The sequence below is a fragment of the Nomascus leucogenys genome, chromosome 8, assembly GCF_006542625.1.
Source record: "Nomascus leucogenys isolate Asia chromosome 8, Asia_NLE_v1, whole genome shotgun sequence".
NCBI lineage: Eukaryota > Metazoa > Chordata > Mammalia > Primates > Hylobatidae > Nomascus > Nomascus leucogenys.
In genome coordinates, this window is record NC_044388.1 from 15652334 (window position 1) to 15672921 (window position 20588).

Genomic DNA, 20588 nt, shown 5'->3' on the forward strand with positions numbered 1-20588 from the left:
CAGTGTGATGGCACCCTGTTCCTTAGTCCACAGCCCATAGATTAGGAACCACTGGTCAACTTGATATTTGTTTTACAATAACCATGTGCTACCAAGAAGTAATTGCATCCTTCTCTCAGTGAGTGTAAACTCTCTGACACCAGAATTCCAGAGTTACCAAACAGGGAATCATAGATTGGAAGGTGATAATGGAGGCTAGGACTACAAAATCAGGGATGATTAAGATTAAAGGGCCTGCCAGAGGGGGGAAAAAGCACATGAGAAGTGTGCTCATGGAGGTGCAAAAGGGTGAGGATAAAAATGAATATTTTGCATGTTGGTAATGCAGGGCCCCTTGCGAGAGCCTGGGTCCCCTAGCTCCACTGCAGTCTAGGAAGGTGCAGATGGCAAGACAAGCAGATGGGCAGGTTCGAGAATAGCAGGGTAAGAGAAGGGAGGGCAGAAATAAAAGCAAACCGATATAAGTGGCAGGTTTGTTCGCACATGCTTAGAGAGAGAGAAAAGACAGCCAAGCCCAGTGTAACATGACAGCCTGGCAGGATTGTCATTCCCAAAAGCTGGGACACTAAAATATTTCAGCCAGTTTTCTGCCTAAACTCTTGAAGGGAAATACTGCTAACAAAGGCTGCCCATGTTACATGCTTAATATAATGCAGAAATTACCATTCTCCTTTCTTTGGGTAAGACAAAATGTCACAACCTTTGTCTCTACGGCACCAACACTGTGGTCACCAGCTGGAGGCTTCTACACTTCCACTCTTATTTTCTCACTACACGCGTATGCATGTAAACACGTGACCATACACATACATACAAACACACCACAAGAACACACACACACACACACACACACACACAGCAACAACGCAGCCATCTGGACAGACATGCTCTCCTACGACACCTTTTTTCTTCTCAGTTCTGACAGCTTAAACTCAAGATTCATCTGCCATCAAAGATGCCTAAGATGCCTGGTTTTAAAAGAAGCAGAATGAGTCTGAGGGTGGGGAGGTGAGTAGAAAAGGATGGAGTAGAAAAGAGAAGGTCAGGGAGGGGGAGATACACAGAGGAAGAGAGGCAGAGATAGATGCTTGGCTCCTGCTATTCTACTAACAAGCTGTCATTTTAGAATTTGTTAATTGAGAAAAATCTATAATTCCAAATAACATCACGGTCCACTGCCTATGACCCCCATTGCCTGTGCATGTGATGTTCACTTCCCCTCTGCAACCTTGCACAGTAACCCCGGGAGAGAGATTGCGCATTTTTCTCTAACTCCCTTGGTATTTACTGCATGCGTACAGCATTTTACCTTGCAGCTTTGTGCTTTGTATCTATATCCTCTAAATTCTTCAGTTAATGAGTTTCATGGGAGGAACAATAGTGTCCAAGTATCACTGCATCCTTCACTGTGTCTAATCCACAGCGTGGCACACAGTACATGCTAAATGACTGTCTCTTAATGATGAATGAATAAATAAGTGCATGAATGGACTGGTTAAATTGATATAAAAATAAACAGATTCTTGCAAGAGCTGTGAAAAGTAATAAAGAGAAAAGATCAGAAGAGTGCAAGATTCAGAAATAAAGAGAAAGAAAATGTGTTCTGAGCTGTGCATGCCACAAGGATGTGCTGGCTATCAGGAGCAATCTATTGCCATCTATCTGAGGTCCCAACAGCAGCATATCATTCATCAGAGCAAGCTATAAAGGAGAATACACTTTGGAACTACATAGGTTTAATTGGGAAATGAAGGCAATAATGATTTTATCATATGATTTCCGGAAAATTTCTGTCATTGGGTTTCCATAAAGCATCATTGGTGGTCCTGTTCTCAAAGTCTTTCAGTGCCTCCACTCACTCACCATCTGTCTGTCCATCCATCTGTCCACCTACCCAGCCCTCTGTCCATCTGTCCATCCATTTACACAATCTTCTGTTTGTCCACTCACACACCTGTCTGTCCATCTCTTCATCCATCTTTCCAACAGGATTTGTCAAGCTCAGGCTGGATAAAGAGTACTAGGTCCTATTCTTGCTTGGATATACCTCTTTGCTTTTGTGCTGGGCACAAGAAAATCCCCTAGTCTGCAGCTCATTCTCAGAAGCGCAACACTACACCTCCCTTCTCTATGTGATCACAAATGCCCATCACCTGACACCTTCACTCCTGGGAAGAGGCCTGACAGCACACTGGCAGGATGGGTGTGGCTGCAGCTGTCTCCCTGCCTGGAGACAAAGAGCCAGCCACACATCCACACGGGAGCACAGAAGCCTCCAGACTTACCGGCTTGGTTTGTGGTGATGTTGACAGAGACGTGCTGTGGGGGGAAGGGACTCTTGCTGGAGACTCCATTGATGGCCTGGATGTCAAAGGTGTAGGGGGTGTGGGCCCACAGGCTGCTGATGGAGACGCGGCACTCCGTCAGGCCCAGCTGCCTGGGCACAAACTCCACATTGTCGTCACAGCGGGAGCAGCTCCGGCGGTCTGCCCGGCACTTTTTGCAGATGATGTTGTAGGTCACATCATCCCGCCCACCTGTCTCCCTTGGAGGGTGCCACTCCAGAATGATGGACGTCTCATTGACGATGGAGATAACATTGCGGGGACCTGATGGGACGCCTGCAGGGAGACAAAGAAGGTCCAGTGAGGATAGACATAAGCTTCCTTGTCCAGCAGCTCTCTTGTCTGCCTCTGGTGCATTCCCATCCTCATCAGTGCGCTCGCCTCCCACTCCTTCCTCAACCCCAAATGTCTATGCTTCAATTCATTTTGAAAGAAGAATAGGTGAATAGAGATGACATCTTGTCCCTAGCTCCCATTTCAATCATCTTCACTGAGGCTTTTCTTCTTTCAATCATGTGTGCCAGGGGAAAGATGGTTCCAGGACCTGGGTTTAAGGCCTTTTGTTCTCAGGATCAAGCCACATCCTCCAGCCAGGTTTAGGGTTAATAAAATGTATATATATTGAACATTTACTGGATTCTTTGTCTAATCTTAATTGTGTAGGACTCAAGGGTAGAGGGATATGAGTGGCCCCTCCAAAAGCCCTAACATATTCTGAAATTCTGCACAAAATCTCACACATTTGGGATCTATGCGGTGTGTGTGTGGTAGCAGGGATGCATCTCTGTAGGACAGGCTTCCAGAGCACCTGAATAGATGTATATTTACATTGCACCAGCTTTGGCACAAGAGAAAAGAAGCAGAATTGGGTGGGAGAGGTTCATGTAGCCACTTTGGGCCCCACGATGTAAGAAAACATAGGACTGTGTTTAGACATTCTGCTAGCTGCTTTATATACATTACCTTATTTATTCCCCCCAAAGACCCCTACCAGGAAGATAAAATAATTATCTCAATTTAATAGAAAGGGAAAGTAAAGCTTAGAAAGGAGGCTGGCTATAGATTGCATAGGTCTGTAAGAACTGAAGCCAGTGTGAAAGCCCATACCTGCCTGATTCCAAAGCTCACATTCTCAACTATAGCCCTGCTCTGAACAGACCTTCCCTTACAAACCAGACAGGCTCATTGGGACTCACAGAGGGCAGGCTCTTTCCTCTGGAAAGCTCTGTTTATGGCTACTTTTCACAATCTGGCAAAAACTGAAATGCCTTGTTGCAAAACTGTGGAAATCCTGGTGCTTCATAGAAGAGCAAAATATTGCTGAATTAATGGCCACAATGCTGGGCATTTTGAGATTAAGTTGGAGAATCTGCTGCCCAAAACCAGAACAGATCATAGCCTCAGGTTCCCAAGCCTGAGCCTTGCATCTCCTCAGTGTCTAACTGATAAAAATGAATCCTGCCCGGAAGCCCCCCTTTCGAATGGCAGGTCTGCTGGAGCAGCCGCTTCAGATAGTAATGCATTCAGAATTCATGCACGTGACTGTCACCAGCTGAACGAAGACATGTGTAAAGTGGTTCATGCTGGAGACAGGAATCAAATGCCAACACACAAAATGAGGGAATAACAACAAGGTCGGGGGGCACCAGGGAAGGATTCTGTGTTGAATCAGTCAACAGCAAGCAGCTAGAGCAGAAAGCAAACATTAAATCGGGTTCTATTAAAACATGAAAGAAAATCAGTACTGTACCACATAAAGCCCATTAGGCCTGAGCTAAAGCACAGCATTCATGCACGCTTGTGACAGGGCAGAATTCATGGAGCATTTTTACTGAAGTCTTGCAAACAGCATTCAAGAATTCCCCGCCCATCTGCCCAGGAATAAACATCCACCTCTTTTCAAATAATCACATAGCTAGTGCTGCGAAGGCAGTCAGTACTGTCCCAGGTAGGCTCTTACGGGGCTGGGCCAACCTTGCCCCACACTGCACAATTCATTACCATCCATACTGGTCACTGCCTGTCTTGGACATGTCTGTTTGCTTCTGACTGATGGGACTCAGAGCACAGGCTCTCAGCAGTCAACGCCACTCTTGTTAGTCTCACTTCTATAGCAGAGAGCCTAGACTCACCCACGGGCCCCTGTTTCTTATCTCAAAATAAAGGCATTCACTGAGTGCTTGCTTTATACTAGGTGTGGGGTGAATCTTTTCATCTCATTGCATCCTTGGGACATCCTGAGGCTATCACTCAGAAAGCAGCCTCGGGTGAAGGGGCAGAGGCAGGCATTGACCAAGAGAGTGATCATCCATCCCTCTCACCCACTGAGACTTTCCTCCTTCAATTATTTCCTCTCTCTTTTGAGCTTCAGCTACACTCTCCCCACTGACTCCAGCTTCTCAATGTAAACTCATACAAGTCTTTGCCATTTTCAAACCAAAACATCATCACCTGGCATCTGTCTACATTGCACACCCTCTCTTCTTTACTCTTGGCTCAGCCAAGCTTTTGCAAACAAGAGCCTACACTTACTGTCTTTCCTCTCTCCCTGCTCAGCCAACTGAAGCCTGGTTACTTCCCCACTTCTCTGCCATGATTGCTTTTCCTTTGGCTTTCTATGTGACAAATCCAGGGAACAAAATTCAATCCTTACGTTCTTTGACACCTGTGTAGTCACCAGTCAGGCCCTGGGAGCCACCTATTCTGTATCCCCTAACACATGGACCATTAGCACAATCTGTCCATCTTCCTCTACTTTTCCTTAGACATGTCCCTTCCTCTCTATCCCCATGGCCTCAGAATTCTGGACCTCATCATTTTTCCTACCCTATTGCAAAAGCCTCCTAATTAATTCTCCAACATTGCTTCTGCATTTCTCTGATATAGTCTCTTCTACCAGAGTGTGAGTTCTAAATTGCACATGGAGTCATAGCGTTCTTCTGCACAATTTCCCCCATGCTTCCTGATTATCCAAAATGGTTGCCCTCCTTTCCATGTCATTCAAGTCCCCGTGGGATCTTGCTTTTCTTGATCTCATCCCTGGCAGTTGACCTTCACCCCTCATATTCTAGCTAATAGAAATGTTCCTGAAATTTCCTGTGCACACTAAACTCTTCTTATCTCTGAGCCTCTACACAATGTTTTTCCCTCTGTCACAAGTTCTTTTCCCTCTGTATCAACTTGAACACCTGCTCACTCTTCAAGGTCTAGCACCCATTCCACTAGGACCCTTCCCTGAGGCCCAGCAGTCATGCTCTCCCCATTTGGGCTTCCATAGCTCATTTCCAGGTGCCTAAGTCAGATTCCATCATTGCATTGTGACAGTCTCTTCCTCTTTGTCGTCCTCACCACACTGTAGCCTCCTGGTAGGCAGGGGCAGGTGTCTGGTCTGTTTCTGTGATTCCTATCCCCAGACAGCACTTTGCCCTCCCACCTGGTTTTCTACCTTTGCTCAGTGTGCGTGGAAAAAGGTCCCACGTATATGCCCCTCTCCAGCGTGAAACAGGATGCCTTGCTGTAGGCGGATGGAGGGGCCTTGGAGAGGGCTTGAAGTAGCAGCAGTAATCAGTGATGACCCACTGCTTGTTACTCTGAGTGACAGAGGCTTTGGTGAGGCAAAGGTGGCAAATGAAGAGCTGGATGGAGAGTTTTGCCCAGTCTCTGATCTAGTGGCCTCCCTGACAGCTGGGAAGAACCACCCTTGTTGATGCTGCTCCATGTCTGTTCATTTGCTCCCAGCTGCTCAGGAAGAAATGCAGTGAGTTTCCTCCCCCACCCCTACCCCCCATTCTAGGGGAAGGGTTTTTTTTCATGTTGATTTAGTAAAAGTCTTTATATAAAGCAGCCACTGCCCCCTTCCCATTCATGTGTGCTTTTCAGAGCAAATGCATCTGTGAGGCATGAATAGGGGCTTGTGAAGGTCATGGTTGTTGAGTGCAGGAGTACATAAATCTGAATCCTTTCCTTCCAAGGAGCAGAAACAGACATTAAGGTCCTTTCCTGGAGAATGGACTCAGAGGGCTAGGAGAGCCAGACATGCCCTGCAGTGTATCATTCCCCTGCCTCCTTGAGGGCAGGGGTGTGTCTTGTTCCTCCCACAGAGCAAGTGCCAGTGCATATTTGTGAAGGTGACCAGAATCTGGGCCACAAAAAAATTACCATTCATTATTTACTCATTCACTCATTTACTCCCTTAACAAATACTCCCGGCAATCTTTTCAGCACTTGAGAGGCAGAAAAACCAAGACAGGCAAGCTTCTTCTCTTATGGAGCTTATATTCCAGTGAGAGAAAACTAATACAATAGAAGGAAACAGAGAAATAAATGAAATTATTTTAAATAAGAATAAGTGTTATGAAAAAAAAAAGCACCAGGGCTCAGATGGCCTCCTAACAATGCTGGGTTCTGTCTCTTATTCCCATGAGGCCCGCTCCAGGGCTGGCAAGCCAGGGCCTCATGCCTGGGTGGTTAAAATGATGATGGCCCCAGGTGTCTGTGCTGTAGCATCCTGATGAGATGGGCATATTCGCTCAGGTAGACTGCTCAGTCTCCCTCATGCCTAAATGAAAGTCTGACCAGGGTAGATTTGGCATCTGCATAAATATCCCTGGAGGAAGATGCTAAGCCACTTCCCTACCTAGGCATGGCCTCCTTGGCTTGGAGCCCTACTCTTGCAGGGAGTATTCATCCAGAATCTGGGCCCCCAGCAACATCTCCAGGAAGAAGGCCAATTGAGACCACTAAACAAAAACATTACAAGGGGGAGCAGAGAGGGAAGCCAGAACAGAGAAAGAAAATCTGCCATCTCCTTCAGCAAAAGCCCTCAGTGAATGCAGTGGCAGGGCTCAGCACCATGGTCTCCCCATCTGAGCTCCCTGCTCTTCCTCGTTTTTCTTAATTACATACAGACAGGCTTTTTGAAGCCTCTCTGATCTGTTGCCACAGTTACTTCTGATGAATGCATTCTGTTTAAAGGGCTAAGGAAATTCAGTCCTTTTAAAGGATGGGAGAAGTGTTGAGCTGTGATTTCCTGTTCGGGTGAGGAGGGAGTGTGGTTGGTCATGAGTTATGAAGATGGGTCTCCAATGTACTCCAGGATGTGCCTGAGAGGTTGGCTCAGCCTGCATGGAGCATGGTTGTCACTGGGATCAGAAAGAGTTAAACAGGATCCTTCTAGACCCACAGGGCCAGCCCAAGTGCTGCCATATTAAGATAGAATCTCCTGCTTCTTAATGTGATTTGGGCCAGATGATTTTTTAAAGAATGGTGAGACAGGGTGTGTGGGAGAGAGTGGGTGAGTTTATTTGTAGGCATTAAGCTGGAAATAAGAGCACTCCTGAGTAATCAAAGGGAAAATCTGCTGAAGACAGGTAAGCCCCCAAAGCCAATTCCTTTATCAGGAATCTTAATAAGGCTAAGCTTCTGGTCTCAGAATTTAGTAGTAAATTTCAGGCTGGTACAAGGTGCCAAGCAGGTAGGGTCTGGCTCATCGTGCATTGCTGAAGCCAGGGTCTGTGTCCTGGGATCCCTCCCCATTGGATGCTGGTGAATGTGGCAACCATAGTGGTTGTCCACAAGGTTGGAGCTATAACTTGGGAGAAACACTCCCCTGGAAAACCCCACATTCAGGCTGGGATCATGCTCCTCTGCGTCAGGCCAGAGGTGGGGCCCTCCCTACTCTGTGCATGACCACTTACAGAATCTGATAAAAGCAACAAAGCTTTTCCCCCAGAAAAGCGAACATGTGTTGGAACACATGATTCTTCAGACTCTGAGTGGGTTCTTAGTCTCCCGAAACCAACCGATGATCCTCCTAAGTGTTCACAGTAACCAAGTTAAAACATATTCTCTAGTTGGTTGACCTTGAGAAAGTGAACTTCTAAGTCTCAGTTTCCTTATCTGAAAGATGGTAGGTCAGAGAATTTAATGAGATGACATGCCTAAAGAGTTTAACTGTAGCTAGTCCACAGAGAAATTGAGTAACATCACAGGCTATTAGTAGTAGTAGTATTTGTATTGTCATTATTGGATTATCTGGAATCTTCACATGCTCATGTAATTAAGACTGACCTAATTCAGCCACCCTTTCATGAGCAGAGACCCCTCATTCAGAATTATGCTAAAGACTGTGAAAGCCATGAGGTCATGGAACCTATGTTGGGGAAACCTGATATAGGAGCCCATACCTAGGGAGTGCTGGAAACTGTGAACACATACAGTAAAGGATCAAAGTGGTACAGATGCAAAGGGTTACAGATGCTTGGGAAAAGACACCACCAGTGCAAATCAATAGATTCAGAGATGATCTCTGGCACCCATCCACAGAAACACCTTGCAGTCTGCCTGCCCCAATCTGCACCTTCCAGGCCACCTAGCCCTAGCAAGCCCTTCTACCAAGGGGTAGAACCTTAGCCTTGAGCATGGGGCTGTCTCCAGAATGGGTCCAGTTCTTATTAGGTACTGGGCTTGTGACTTCTGTCTGTACCTGTATCTCTGCTTCCTGGCCTCCCTAGAGGTAGCCTGACTTCGACTTGGTATCTGGTATTCATTGTCCTTCCCTCACCTATGGGAAAGGAAAACTTTCCTTTACTCCCAGAGCAAACTGTGCCCTCTTTTCATTCTCCCTTTAGGTGAAAGAATTGCAATGGGGTCTGGGAATGAGCCAGGAAGGACACTTGATACCCAAGACTCCTAGGTATTATCAGGCAGGAGAGCAACAAATGTAATGTTCTCCATGGCTGAGAAGATTCAAGATTGTAGTTTGGAAAAATTACTTCAATATGAAGTTCAATATTGAATATGTACTTCAATATCGACTTTAGCACTCTTCAATATGGAATGAAGGTGAAGAGGTGGTACAGAGGGTGACCAGAAAATGATATCAGGTGTATGGATGCTGGGAGAGACTGTGGTGTGACCGGGAAAGTAGCATGGTCCAGAATTCACTTTTCAAAATAAGGATTCTACCAGAGTGTTTCTTTCTCCGTTGGTTATTGTGACAGAGCTACTTAAAGGAACCATGTCTGAGTGATTGAAAGGCTTCCTGGAGAAGGTAAAAGGATCTTTGAGATTTTATGGGGAAGTAGAATTCAAGAAGCAGAAGCAGATAGGGAAATGGGGGCTGTAGAAGTTTGAAGAGGTCTTCTATGGGGGCAAAATATGCAGGGAAAAAAGTCAGGCTGGTTATTATACCTAGCCCAAAGCATGGCACACAGGGCTAAAAGCAGGATGGGTTGGAGGATAACATAAGCCAAAAGAAGGAAAGTTTCAACTGTCAGGGATGTAGTACCATTATCAAATAAACATGAATTCAGCTTCATGTGCAGTTGTTGTTTCTTTTTGATAAATGGTTATTTGAAAACAATGCCAAAACAAAAGAAAACACCACCAAACCTTTATTCTTTCTAAGTACCATTTGTGGCTATGACACTCTCTAGCCTAAGTTCAGCTGTCTTCCTCTCCTTCTCTTGCTCCTCCTAAGTGTAATAGTAATTCCTTTTCCATCATTCCCTCAACAGGAGCACATCAGACAGGAATGACCAGCATCCTAGAGGAAAGGGCTGTGATGTGTTGAGCATGTTGGTTCAGGACCTTGGAGAGTGGCATAAGCCTGTGTGTTCCCTGTCCCTTTCACTGAGTTCTCTCGCCAAAGGTGGGGGTGCTTCTAAAGATTCTATGTCAGGCATCATAATAAGACCCCGATAACAGAGGTCAGTGGTGCAAGGGTTGCCCTGTTTTACCATAGGGGACGGAGGTTATTGAGGCAATATGGGAAACGAGGAATAAGTCACCAGGGGCCTGTGGAAACTAGTGGCATCCAAATGGACAGACTGGTAAGTCATTTAAAGGATGCCAAAACATCCACCTCTCAATAGCAGAAGCTTGGAAGGGCTCAGGATCTTTAGAAAAAAATAGACCAAGAATTGTCTGCAATCTGCTGACAATGAATACCAGACATATGGGACATTGTTTTGCTCAAGATTCCAAACTACAATCTTGGAATAAGTGGTGTCTGAAATTCTGAGGTGTCCCTTCAAGAGAGGGAATTGTGCTGAGGGTCCAAGGCAGCAGGGGCTGGCTAGAAGGTTAGTTGATGCCTGTCCCACCGCAAGCTCAGGCATCCTTTGAGGCTCCTCTCCTCAAAGTGTAGGATATCTCTCTGGGGCAAGGAGGAGAGGGCATTAAAGCTCAGGGAAATCACGTTGGTTTACTTTTTCTAACAGCCATGTGAGCACAAATTTATCAAAGAAAATTTTATGCCACCTTTGAAATCAGTTTTAAATGAACCCCAGTAGCAAATTACTAAGGACGGGAGGTCACAGATCTTCAGGGACAGACAGAACTGAGTTGAATTCTGGATTTTGGCATAGCCTATCTAAGCCTCAGCATATTCACTGGTAAAATCTGCATGATGATCACAGCAACCCATAGGAGTGTTGTAATGGATTACCAATTGAGCAGTGTAAGTAAAGGGTTAGAACAGTGCCAGTCACTTAGGATGACTTCTCTATTGGCAGCTGTAATTTTTAACTCATTGTTACATGGTAATGATGAATGTGAAGACAGTGACACAGGCACTGCCCTCATGGAGCTTATTCTCTAGCGAAGGAGTCAGAAAACATTTCAATACATAGATAAATGAATAGTATCAGCAGTAATAGGGCTCTGATGATACATAGAGAAGGAGGAGAGGAGACAGCATGCTGGTGTGGTGAGGGGAGCTCTCTCAGAGCACAGGCCATCTGGACAGAGACCTGAGTATGATGAGACAGAAGCAATGCAAATATCTAGAGGGAGTGTTCCCCAGTCCAAAAGACTGGCATGTGCAAAGGCCCTGAGGTGGGAATGTACTTGGTTCCTTCTTTGAGGAAGATCAAGGAAGCAGAATGGTTGCCATATAATAATCAAGAAGGAGAGGGGTCATAATAAAGATTAGAAAGGTAGTGGGGGAGGCAGACTCTTAAGTCCTGGTTTCAGCCTGCCAGTAATTTTACTGTAAATGAGGTTTTACTGTAAGGAGGGCTCTGAGCAGAGAAATGGCATGCTTAGACTTACGCTGCCTTGTGGAGGACAGGCTAGAAAAGGATAAAGGTGGAAGAAGGCAGACCAATCAGGAGGCCACAGCAGTCATCTAGGGGAGAGGTGATGGTGGCTTGGGCCAGAATGACGTCAGCAGAGGAGATGAGAAGAGGCAGATTCTGAATACTTTTTAACATCTCTGAACAGCATGAACAGTCTTTTTACAGATACTGTGTCACTATTTTCTCTCAAAATTCTATGAGGCATTATTATCCCCAACTTAAAAATAAGAAAACAAAGGCCCAGAGTGACAGAATGTCTTGTCTGTGGTCACATAGTCACTAGCGGAGGCATATTTGCCACATGGGTGTGCATGCCCAGCACTGGTGCTGGGCATGGTGCTTGCCTTCTAGGTGACCAAAAGGGCTCCCTGTCCCATTGCCTTCCTGTGGACATGACTCTGACTTGGTGAAACTTGTTCATATCACTGCCCAAATGACCAATTTTGGGTCCTTTCCCTGGACCAGATTTCTACTTGCCCTTGAATTGTCTTTGGAACCAAGAAAGAGAAATTGAACTTTTGGATACTAGGTGCATCTGAAAGAACAGTGGAGGTCAACATGGAAATTTGAATTTTCTTTTATTGATAAATACTGTATGCAAAGTACTGTCTTAGGTATTTTGTGGATTACTTAATGTGATCTTATCTTTCCAACACTCTTTGAAATAGGAACTATTGTCTACAGTTTAGTTATGAGAAAACTCTAGCTCAGAGTATAAAGAAACTTGCCCAACTCGTGCACTGGTGGAACCGAGACTTGAGTGCAGGGCTGGCAGGTTCCAAATCTCATCCTTAACAACTCTTCCACCTGGGGTAGAGGCACCTAATGGTGTACAACACAGCTGTGATGCAAAGCATTTTCTGGGGGCTGGGGGAAGATTTCATGGAGGCAGGAAGAAGCTCCTGTCCCTGAGACATCTCAGCAGCTTCCCTGAGGAAACAGAACAACCATGATTCCAGGACTATGCTAAGCGAGTCTGCACGTGTAGCTATTAGGGTCTTGGAAACACTGGGCCTGTACTCAGGCAATTCTCCTAATCGTAACAGTTAGTAATAAGAAGAAATGATTAGTCAAAACAAGGAGGGACCCTGCTGAGAGGGATTTCAGGAGCATCAAAGAGCCTAGTGTTACACATTTTACCAAAACCAGTGTTTGTAGAAAGTACTTCTTGTTTCTCCTGCTTCAATGAAGCCAATTGTCTGGGAGAAAGAAAGTAGATTATACATTCTGGGAAAAGAGACAGCCCCTCTACCTAGCCTGAGCTCAAGTCTGAGAGTCTAGGTTTCCCTGAGGCTGCAGAAGCCCTTAGAGGATGGCTGAGGCCCCTGGATCCTGGGAGGCAGTGCACCTCAGTCAGGAGGTATTTATGACCAGTCTCAGGTCACTGTCCGTGTGGGGGAGGGATAGAAGGTTGAATCTTCTAGCTGTGGCCCAAGGTGAGGCCAAACAGAGGAAAGCTACAATATGCTCCCACCTCTGAAAGTCCCCTGGAAATGCTCCAAGTCAAGAACTATAGGTCATGTCACCTTAAAGACATGGCCTTCAAGACCCCTTTCATACCCCTGAAATGCAGCTTCAAAAGCTTTCTACAGCAAGGAAAGATGCACTGGACGCAAAGAAAAAACTGGAGCTGAGTCTTAGCCTTGCCAAAGTGTGACCCTAAGCAGTCACTTATCTTCTCTCAGCCTAATCATTCACTGATCCTTGACAGATCAATCCATCTGTGTTTACTGAGACCCTCCTGTGTGCTGTGCTGTGTATGTGGGGTTATGAAAAGTTCACTGATGTCTACCCTGAGAAGCTGAAGGTCTGCAAAGGAGACGAGCACCTGCACAACAGCCACACAAACCACTGACTGACAAAGCTAGTGGAGATCTACCCCCCTGAGCCTGGAGATGGCCAGACATTGTGCTCTGGGAACTTGGAGGGAACACTGCCCTCTTTATGGGAGAATCAAATGGCATAACATAGGTTAAAGCATTCCGTGATCCTTAGTGTACTTCATATGCATAAGGGACTGCCTGGTATAGTTATCTGGGAGTCCCTTTCCATCTATTCACTTTCTAGAAGGGAAACAGGGACCAAGTGCACACCTGTACAATTAAAAAAAAAGACTTTGTGCAGAACACTTGACCTGAAGGCCCTGTGAAGCAGGAAAAACATCTCCTTGCCTAGGGCCCCTGAGACCCCAAGCAGACCTCCTGTATAGGTGCTCCCAGGCCTTCAGGTAGGGTCCTTCTGCCAAGCCCTGCTCACAGCACCTCTGATCTAGTCAGCCTCAGAGGAAGAATCCCCAGAGCACTTCCTGCTGAAAGATCACTATACCAGGCCACATCCTGCCAGGACAGGCTCCAAGGCATTTGCTGTCACTGGAGGCAACAGTCCAAGCAAGCCGGTTAGAGTCTTCTTGAAGTGAAAAGACATTGAGACACACTTCAGTCTTTGGCACAACAGAGGAATAGGTCTTACCAGACAGAACTTCTACAGAGTTCCTTGTTCTGGACATTATTTCTAATTGATGCACTCAGGCCCTGAACCACCCAAAACTGCTTGTTTGATTTAGCACATCCTGATACAGCCCAGAGCTCAGTAATTCTCTCCATGCAGATGCAAGTGTGGAGACTCAGATCTGGATAGGAATTTGCTATGCATCTGGAGATCTGGTTGGTAGCCACTGGGCCAAAGTCCATCAGGCATGAAGGTCACATACGATGAAAGCCTTGCAGGTGAAGGATCTCAGCTCCTCGCAAGCCACTCTCAGGAGTGCAGAACCTGGCTAGTTCCACACAACACTCACTCTACTGAACTTTTGGATACTAGGCACTGATGAGGGAAGGGTATGAGACTTCTAAGGTGCCTCTTTTACAAGAAGATAACCATCTGGACCAGACTGGAGGAGTCCCTGCTGCATGAAGATAGGATGGAACCTCTGGGCTACTGTATGATCAGAAGTCCTATCTCCCCACCATTCCTGAGAGATGGGGATGCCCGAGGAGGAGTCCTGCATCTCCACAGTCCATCAAAAATGATTAAGAGCCCCCTTCCTAGATGACAGAACTTTTTCTAGTTGTCATAATTTTCCATCTTTTTCTAGAGACTGCAGATCAGACTGGCATCAAGATAACAGCTGGGAAGTGACTATGGGTTAAATATTCATGGATAACTCATTCCATTTTCCTTGGGAATACACAGAAGACTCTTCCAGGCACTGGCTTATGCAGCTGTAAAAGAGACATGTGCTGCCTCTCTGCAGGTATCCAGAAAAGGCCCTGGTTCCTAAGACAACAATTCAAGGTCAAGAGAACAAAAAAGAAATTGAAAAAGGTAAGTATACTTTCCAGGGTGTTATACGTCACCCAAGAGAAAGTCCTGATTCTGACATTTCATAGACACAGTAATTCATGGCATGCAATGAAACCTTGGTGGTCAGTGTGTCTCTACAGTCCCTCCCTGTTGGCCAGCCTCTGTTAGATGTCCACTAACAGAAGATGCCCAGTGGAATAAAGCTCACTACTCCCACCATTACATTGTCATCTATTAATAATCATAACCTGTTTGAAAATATAATATTATTTATTCACAATAGCCGCAAAACCATAAAATACCTAGGATTAAATTTCACAAGACCTCTGTGAAGATGACTACAAAACTTTACCAAAGAACGTAAAAGAAGACTTGAATACCTCATGCCTGGATGGAATAAAGAATATCATAAAGAAGAGAATCATCCCCAAAGTAATCTATATATCCAATGCAATTCCAACCCTGATTAAACAGGATTGCTTAATGAAATTTGTCAAGCTGGTTGTAAGATTCATCTTGAAGAAAAAAATGTTTAAGAATGGGATAGCTATTTTTGAGAATGAATAATATACAGAGACTTAGCTCACCAGTCATTGAGACATATCAGAAAGCTACCATCTTTAGAACAGTTTAGAACTGGTGCCAGAACAGACAGAGCCACCAATGAGAAAGAATAAAGACAAACATACACAGTTAGTATATAATAAAAGAAACATCTCGCCAAAATGTGGACAATTCAGGTGGAGCTCATGGGATGTTATTTTTAATAAGATAAAAAAGAATACTGATATCACATCCTATGCAAAATAAAGTTCCAGATGGAAGAAGGAATTAAACATGAACACCATACAGAGAATTAAAAGAAAGTATAAAAGGCCAGGCTTGGTGGCTCACGCCTGTAATTACAGCACTTTGGGAGGCCAAGACAGGGGGATCACTTGAGTCTAGGAGTTTGAGACCGGTCTGGCCAACATGGTGAAACCCCACCTCTACTAAAAATACAAAAATTAGCCAGGCATGGTGGTGCGTACCTGTAGCCCAGCTACTCAGGAGGCTGAGGAGGGAGAATTGCTTGAACCTGGCAGGCAGAGGTTGCAGTGAGCCTAGATTGCCCCACTGCACCCCAGCCTGGGCAACACAACGAGACTCTGCCTCAAAAAAAAAAAAAAAAAAAAAAAAAAAAAAAAGAAAGAAAAGAAAAAGAAAAAGAAAGAAAGTATAAGAGAGTGTTTTCATGCCTTAGAGTGGGAAGGACACACATAAAATGTCAAAAGCTCAAGACACCAATCTCCAAACCAGAAAGAAAAAGATGGTCAGATATGAGTTCAAAAATTTAAAACCTCAATATGATAAAACAAGTATCCATAGAGTTAAAAATAAGTGGAGGGCTGGAGGGCAGGATGTCACATATAATTAATTGTCATCTAGAAATCAATTTTTAAATACAGAAAAAGGCAAGGGTTATAAACAGACAATTCCCAGAAGACAAAATAAATTGGTCAATAAACATATAAAAAATACACATTCATTTATAATCAGAGAAATACTAATCAAAATGACTAGGAGGTCAGCCAACTTGGCAAAAAATAAAAGTCTTGATAGCATCATCAGGCCAGTGTGTGGAGAAGCCTGATGCACACTGCTGTGAGGAGTGTACACTGGCCAAGGCCTCTGGGAAAGCACTTTGTAATATTGATTGGTTCTAAGTGCATGCACCCCGTGCCCAGCAATTCTATTTCTAGGTGAATTTCCTCCACAAATATAGGGATATGCATTTTTGTGGCAGTATTATTGTTTATATTAATGAAACACTGAATGGGCCCAAACACTCACCCATGGGGAACTGCATACTCGGTAGGGGTTGCTAGGGCCTCCCTGTGCAATTCTGTTCTCTTCTCAAGTCTCACAGAAGACACCTTTCCCAGCTGCCTTGCATGGAGAGCACACAACTAGTTCTAATCAACAAAATGTGATCCTTCCCCATCTTAGCTGGGATTCTACCATTAATTTGGTGCCAGGTCACATCAGAGGCAATAGTCCTCCTCCTTCCTGAGGGAAGTAGACTAGCACTGAGGGTGAAGAGCTGGAGACCTGAACCTTGTCAGGCCTGGAAGGAAATATGGGCTTTGCAGCTCACTAAGGTGGAAACTTGCACAAGTCATTTAGCCCTTCTGGGCCTCTATTCCTTCATCTATAAATTGGAACTAGTTGTAATACCTGTCTTATAATTTCTGAGGTTAATTGAGGAAAAACATGTCAGAGGCTTAGCACAGGGCCTAAACTGTAGCAACACTTTAATAAATGCCAGCTATTAGTGTTAGGGGTATGCACATGTGTTCTTATTCCAATCAGCTATCACTGCATAGTGGAGCACCATGGCGCACAGCATGGTAATGGTGTATGGTCTCTGTCTCCGAAGCCTTGGTGCTTCACAACCTGACCTGTGCAGACAGATGTGGGTATAGGCATGGCTAACCTCATAGAGCTTCATGCAGACCCTGTCCCTGGGCATGGGCACAAAGCCTGCCTTTCACTTACAGGGAGAGCCAATTCTCACCTGGTGCTCACTTCCCCTTTGCTGGCCGGTAGATGACAATCTCTTTGTGAGAACTGAGTGGCTTTCCATTATTGCTCACAGAGTACTGGCAGGGTATGGCAGTGACCATGGGTTCCCACTGACCATTGCCCCCCACCTCACCCCAGCCCCCACCTTCTGGGCACCTCTGCCCCAGAAGAGACAGCCTGCATCTGGCTTCATCTCACTCCACAGCTGCTATGCAAGTTCACTCCAACCTGCACAACTGAGCACCCTCCATTGCCATTTCCAAGGTAAGCCTGGAAAGGTAAACCTCCGAGGTGACTCAGAGGAGCTGCTTAAAAGGCCACCTTGGGCATCTCCTGCAAGTCTAAGCCACAGCCAAGGAGGGGCCAGCACACCATTCCTATTAGTACCATTGCTACAACCTACTAGTCTCCAGAATGGGGAGGGGGGACAGATTGACCTTAGTGTTCAACTAGCCTCTAGTTCTCTATCCTTCAGCCTCTTGAAGACAAGCCACCCTTCTTGATGTGGCTTCAGAGCCAGAACACTTTTTATTTAATGGGGTGGAGGTAGTCTCTAGCACAGGGTGGAGTGAATCATAAGCCTTCTGTAGGTTGACTTCAGACTGCAGCCTGCTCTGTGTCTTCAAAATCATCAGTGATTATTTATACATTGGAAAGTCCAGATTTTAAGCCCACAGCCAATCCCATATCATAGCAGTTCTCAGGTGTCTGGCTCAGACTTGGCATTTTCCAGCCAATTGTGGGGAAAGCTTCTCAGAAAAAGCAAACACACAGTTTCAAAATAAATCACTACAAAATGCTCGCTTTCACATACTATGGCACATATAATCCAGAAAGCATGGACTTGCTCATACTGACTATAAGACTCATTCCTGTCTACTTTACCTAACTTCATACATTATTCAGAAACCCTCTTGGCAGGCATCACCAGAACCTTTTTGTACACTTCCAGTTATGGAGAGATCACTAGCCAGGCAGCCTCTGCTCTTTGTGGATATCATTCAGAATCTACCTTTATGCCAAGTGGAAAGTGGCTTCCCTCTAAATATCTGATCAGAGTCAAAGACACTGGGATCCCTGGTCTTTGTCACACCCAAGTGAAGCTATCAGTGATGTGTGGGGGTTTCTGGCTTTAGCATCCATGCGACATCCACATGTATTACCAAACCAGGGAATCTGGAAAGTCACAGTTCTAGTTTGGGAAAGGTTGGCTGGTACCAGATTTCCAATATGGCAGCTGGAGACTTGGAGAATGAAGGAGAGTATAGGTGGTCTCCAAGAAATGTCAGGAAATATACTGGTCCTTGGAGAGCGTAGAAGGCTGCAAGCTCAGATGTAGGGACAGACTTTGAGAAGCATACTGATGAAAGGTGGGTGTACAGACAGGGGCCCACCAGTGTAATGGGATTCAGGGTGGATTCTGAACCTGGCTTTGGGACAACGTCAGTGGTCAGCAACAGAGGGTGCAGTGGATCAATACAGGTTCCAGGACTGACTGGCAGTGGTGACTCTGAAAAGTGACCACCACGAGGCACTGGCAAGAGGTCTAGGAGTGAGCCACAGCTCAGATCCCACTGTGAAATTTGGGCTTGGTCTCTGGCCAAATGAAATCGGGATCTGGTACCATTATCATGGATAGGAGAGGAAAGACAAAGGGGATCAAAAGGCCATCTGGGGACCACCTGTGAGAAGCTAAGGACCAAGATGGTAGCACAGGTTGTACACAGATTTGTAATCACATTGTGATGGGGTAGAGACAGGGGAGTGATGGAGTCAGAATTTAGCTAACCTAGGATGGTTCTCAAGAAGAATTTGATCTAAAAGCCTTTGCACCTATACTTTTAATGTTTTTTTGTTTTTGTTTTTGTTTTTGAGACAGAGTCTCACTCTGTTGCCCAGGTTGGAGTGCAGTGGCATGATCTCGGCTCAATGTAACTTCTGCCTCCTGGGTTCAAGCGATTATCCTGCCTCAGTCTCCTGAGTAGCTGGGACTACAGGCATGTGCCACCACACCCGGCTAATTTTTCTATTTTTAGTAGAGACGGGGTTTCACCATGTTGGCCAGGATGGTCTCAATCTCTTGACCTCGTGATCCACCCGCCTCGGCCTCCCAAAGTGCTGGGATTACAGGCGTGAGCCACCGCACCTGGCCATGTTGTCTTATTTTTAATTGCATATCTTAGAGACTCAAAACCCACTTCTTAAACATTATCATAAAAACCCAAACAAAGACAACAATTTATTGAGTGCTGTGCATGTGTCTAACACTGAGTTAGGCATTTTACATACAATTCACAATGGACACAATAATAAACAATATCCTCATTTTGGGGGACATAAAAATAGAGATTCAGGTAAGTTAGGTAACCTATCCAAGGCCACACTGTGAGGAAGGAGTGGAACTGAGTCAACCCTGGTTTACCTGATTCCACAGTAGGGCTCTTACCACTTGACTGCATTGGACACACCTGCTCTGTAAGGTCATGAAGCAGATTAAAAAAAAAAAAAATCAAATCAGCAGGTCAAAGAGCTTCCAGTCCAGTGAACAGGCACGATTCTTGTACCAGAATAGCTCTGAATAGCTGAGAAAGTTCAGGGTGTGCAAAGCAAGGCCTCCTCCTGCCTGGGGAGGAGGTGAGAGGCTGGTAAAGGACAGAGGATGCAGAGCCGCTCACTCCTGACTGCCTTCGCCTTAGAGGTGAACAATTGGAGCAGAGAATATTGAAGAAGCTGAGCTGTGGCAACCATTAAGTTCCAGCATCCATTCCAGGCCAGTTCTGCCTTGGACCAGAACCTATAAATCTGACACCAAGACAATTGCCTGAGACCACAAAGGAGCATTCATGGCAAGAGGGGACCCTAAAGTCATGGAGAAGACAGCTTTGTTCTGATTTTTAAAATAGAGAAGGGAGTAGATTACATGGATGCACTTCACCTTAATCCCCTCCTTCTGGAACTTCACAAGTAAATCGGTGTTTTGTGAGCCTCAAGGAAAGACCGACAAGAACTTGTGTGTGTTCTCTATGTGTAAGTCAGGCCAGTCAACATTCTTTCTTTCTCTAAAAATTTATTAGCCTGCAAAGAAAAAGAGTATAGAGTATAGAGTAAACCTAGATTTCCACAAGAGTAACTTCTAAAAGTATACGAATACTTGTATATTGAAGGAAGAAATGTTAACTAAATAATAGTGCCAGTGTTTGGATTTTAGCTGCTTTTAAAATTACATCAAAGTAGGGTAGACAACTCTGATAATAGTAATAAAATCAAATAGCTTACTTTTACTGAATTATTCCTG

At 45.2% G+C, this 20588-nt stretch overlaps 1 protein-coding gene across 3 annotated transcripts in view; it reads right to left on the reverse strand.

The window, feature by feature from the left end:
- Positions 1–20588, reverse strand: part of EPHB1 (EPH receptor B1) — a 457376-nt gene that overhangs the window by 129239 nt on the left and 307549 nt on the right. For all 3 annotated transcript variants that reach the window (XM_030816782.1, XM_003265255.3, XM_030816781.1), the window contains exon 5: positions 2286–2621. In XM_030816782.1, coding sequence (XP_030672642.1) covers positions 2286–2621 — 336 coding nt within the window. The remainder of the gene's footprint in view (positions 1–2285; positions 2622–20588) is intronic.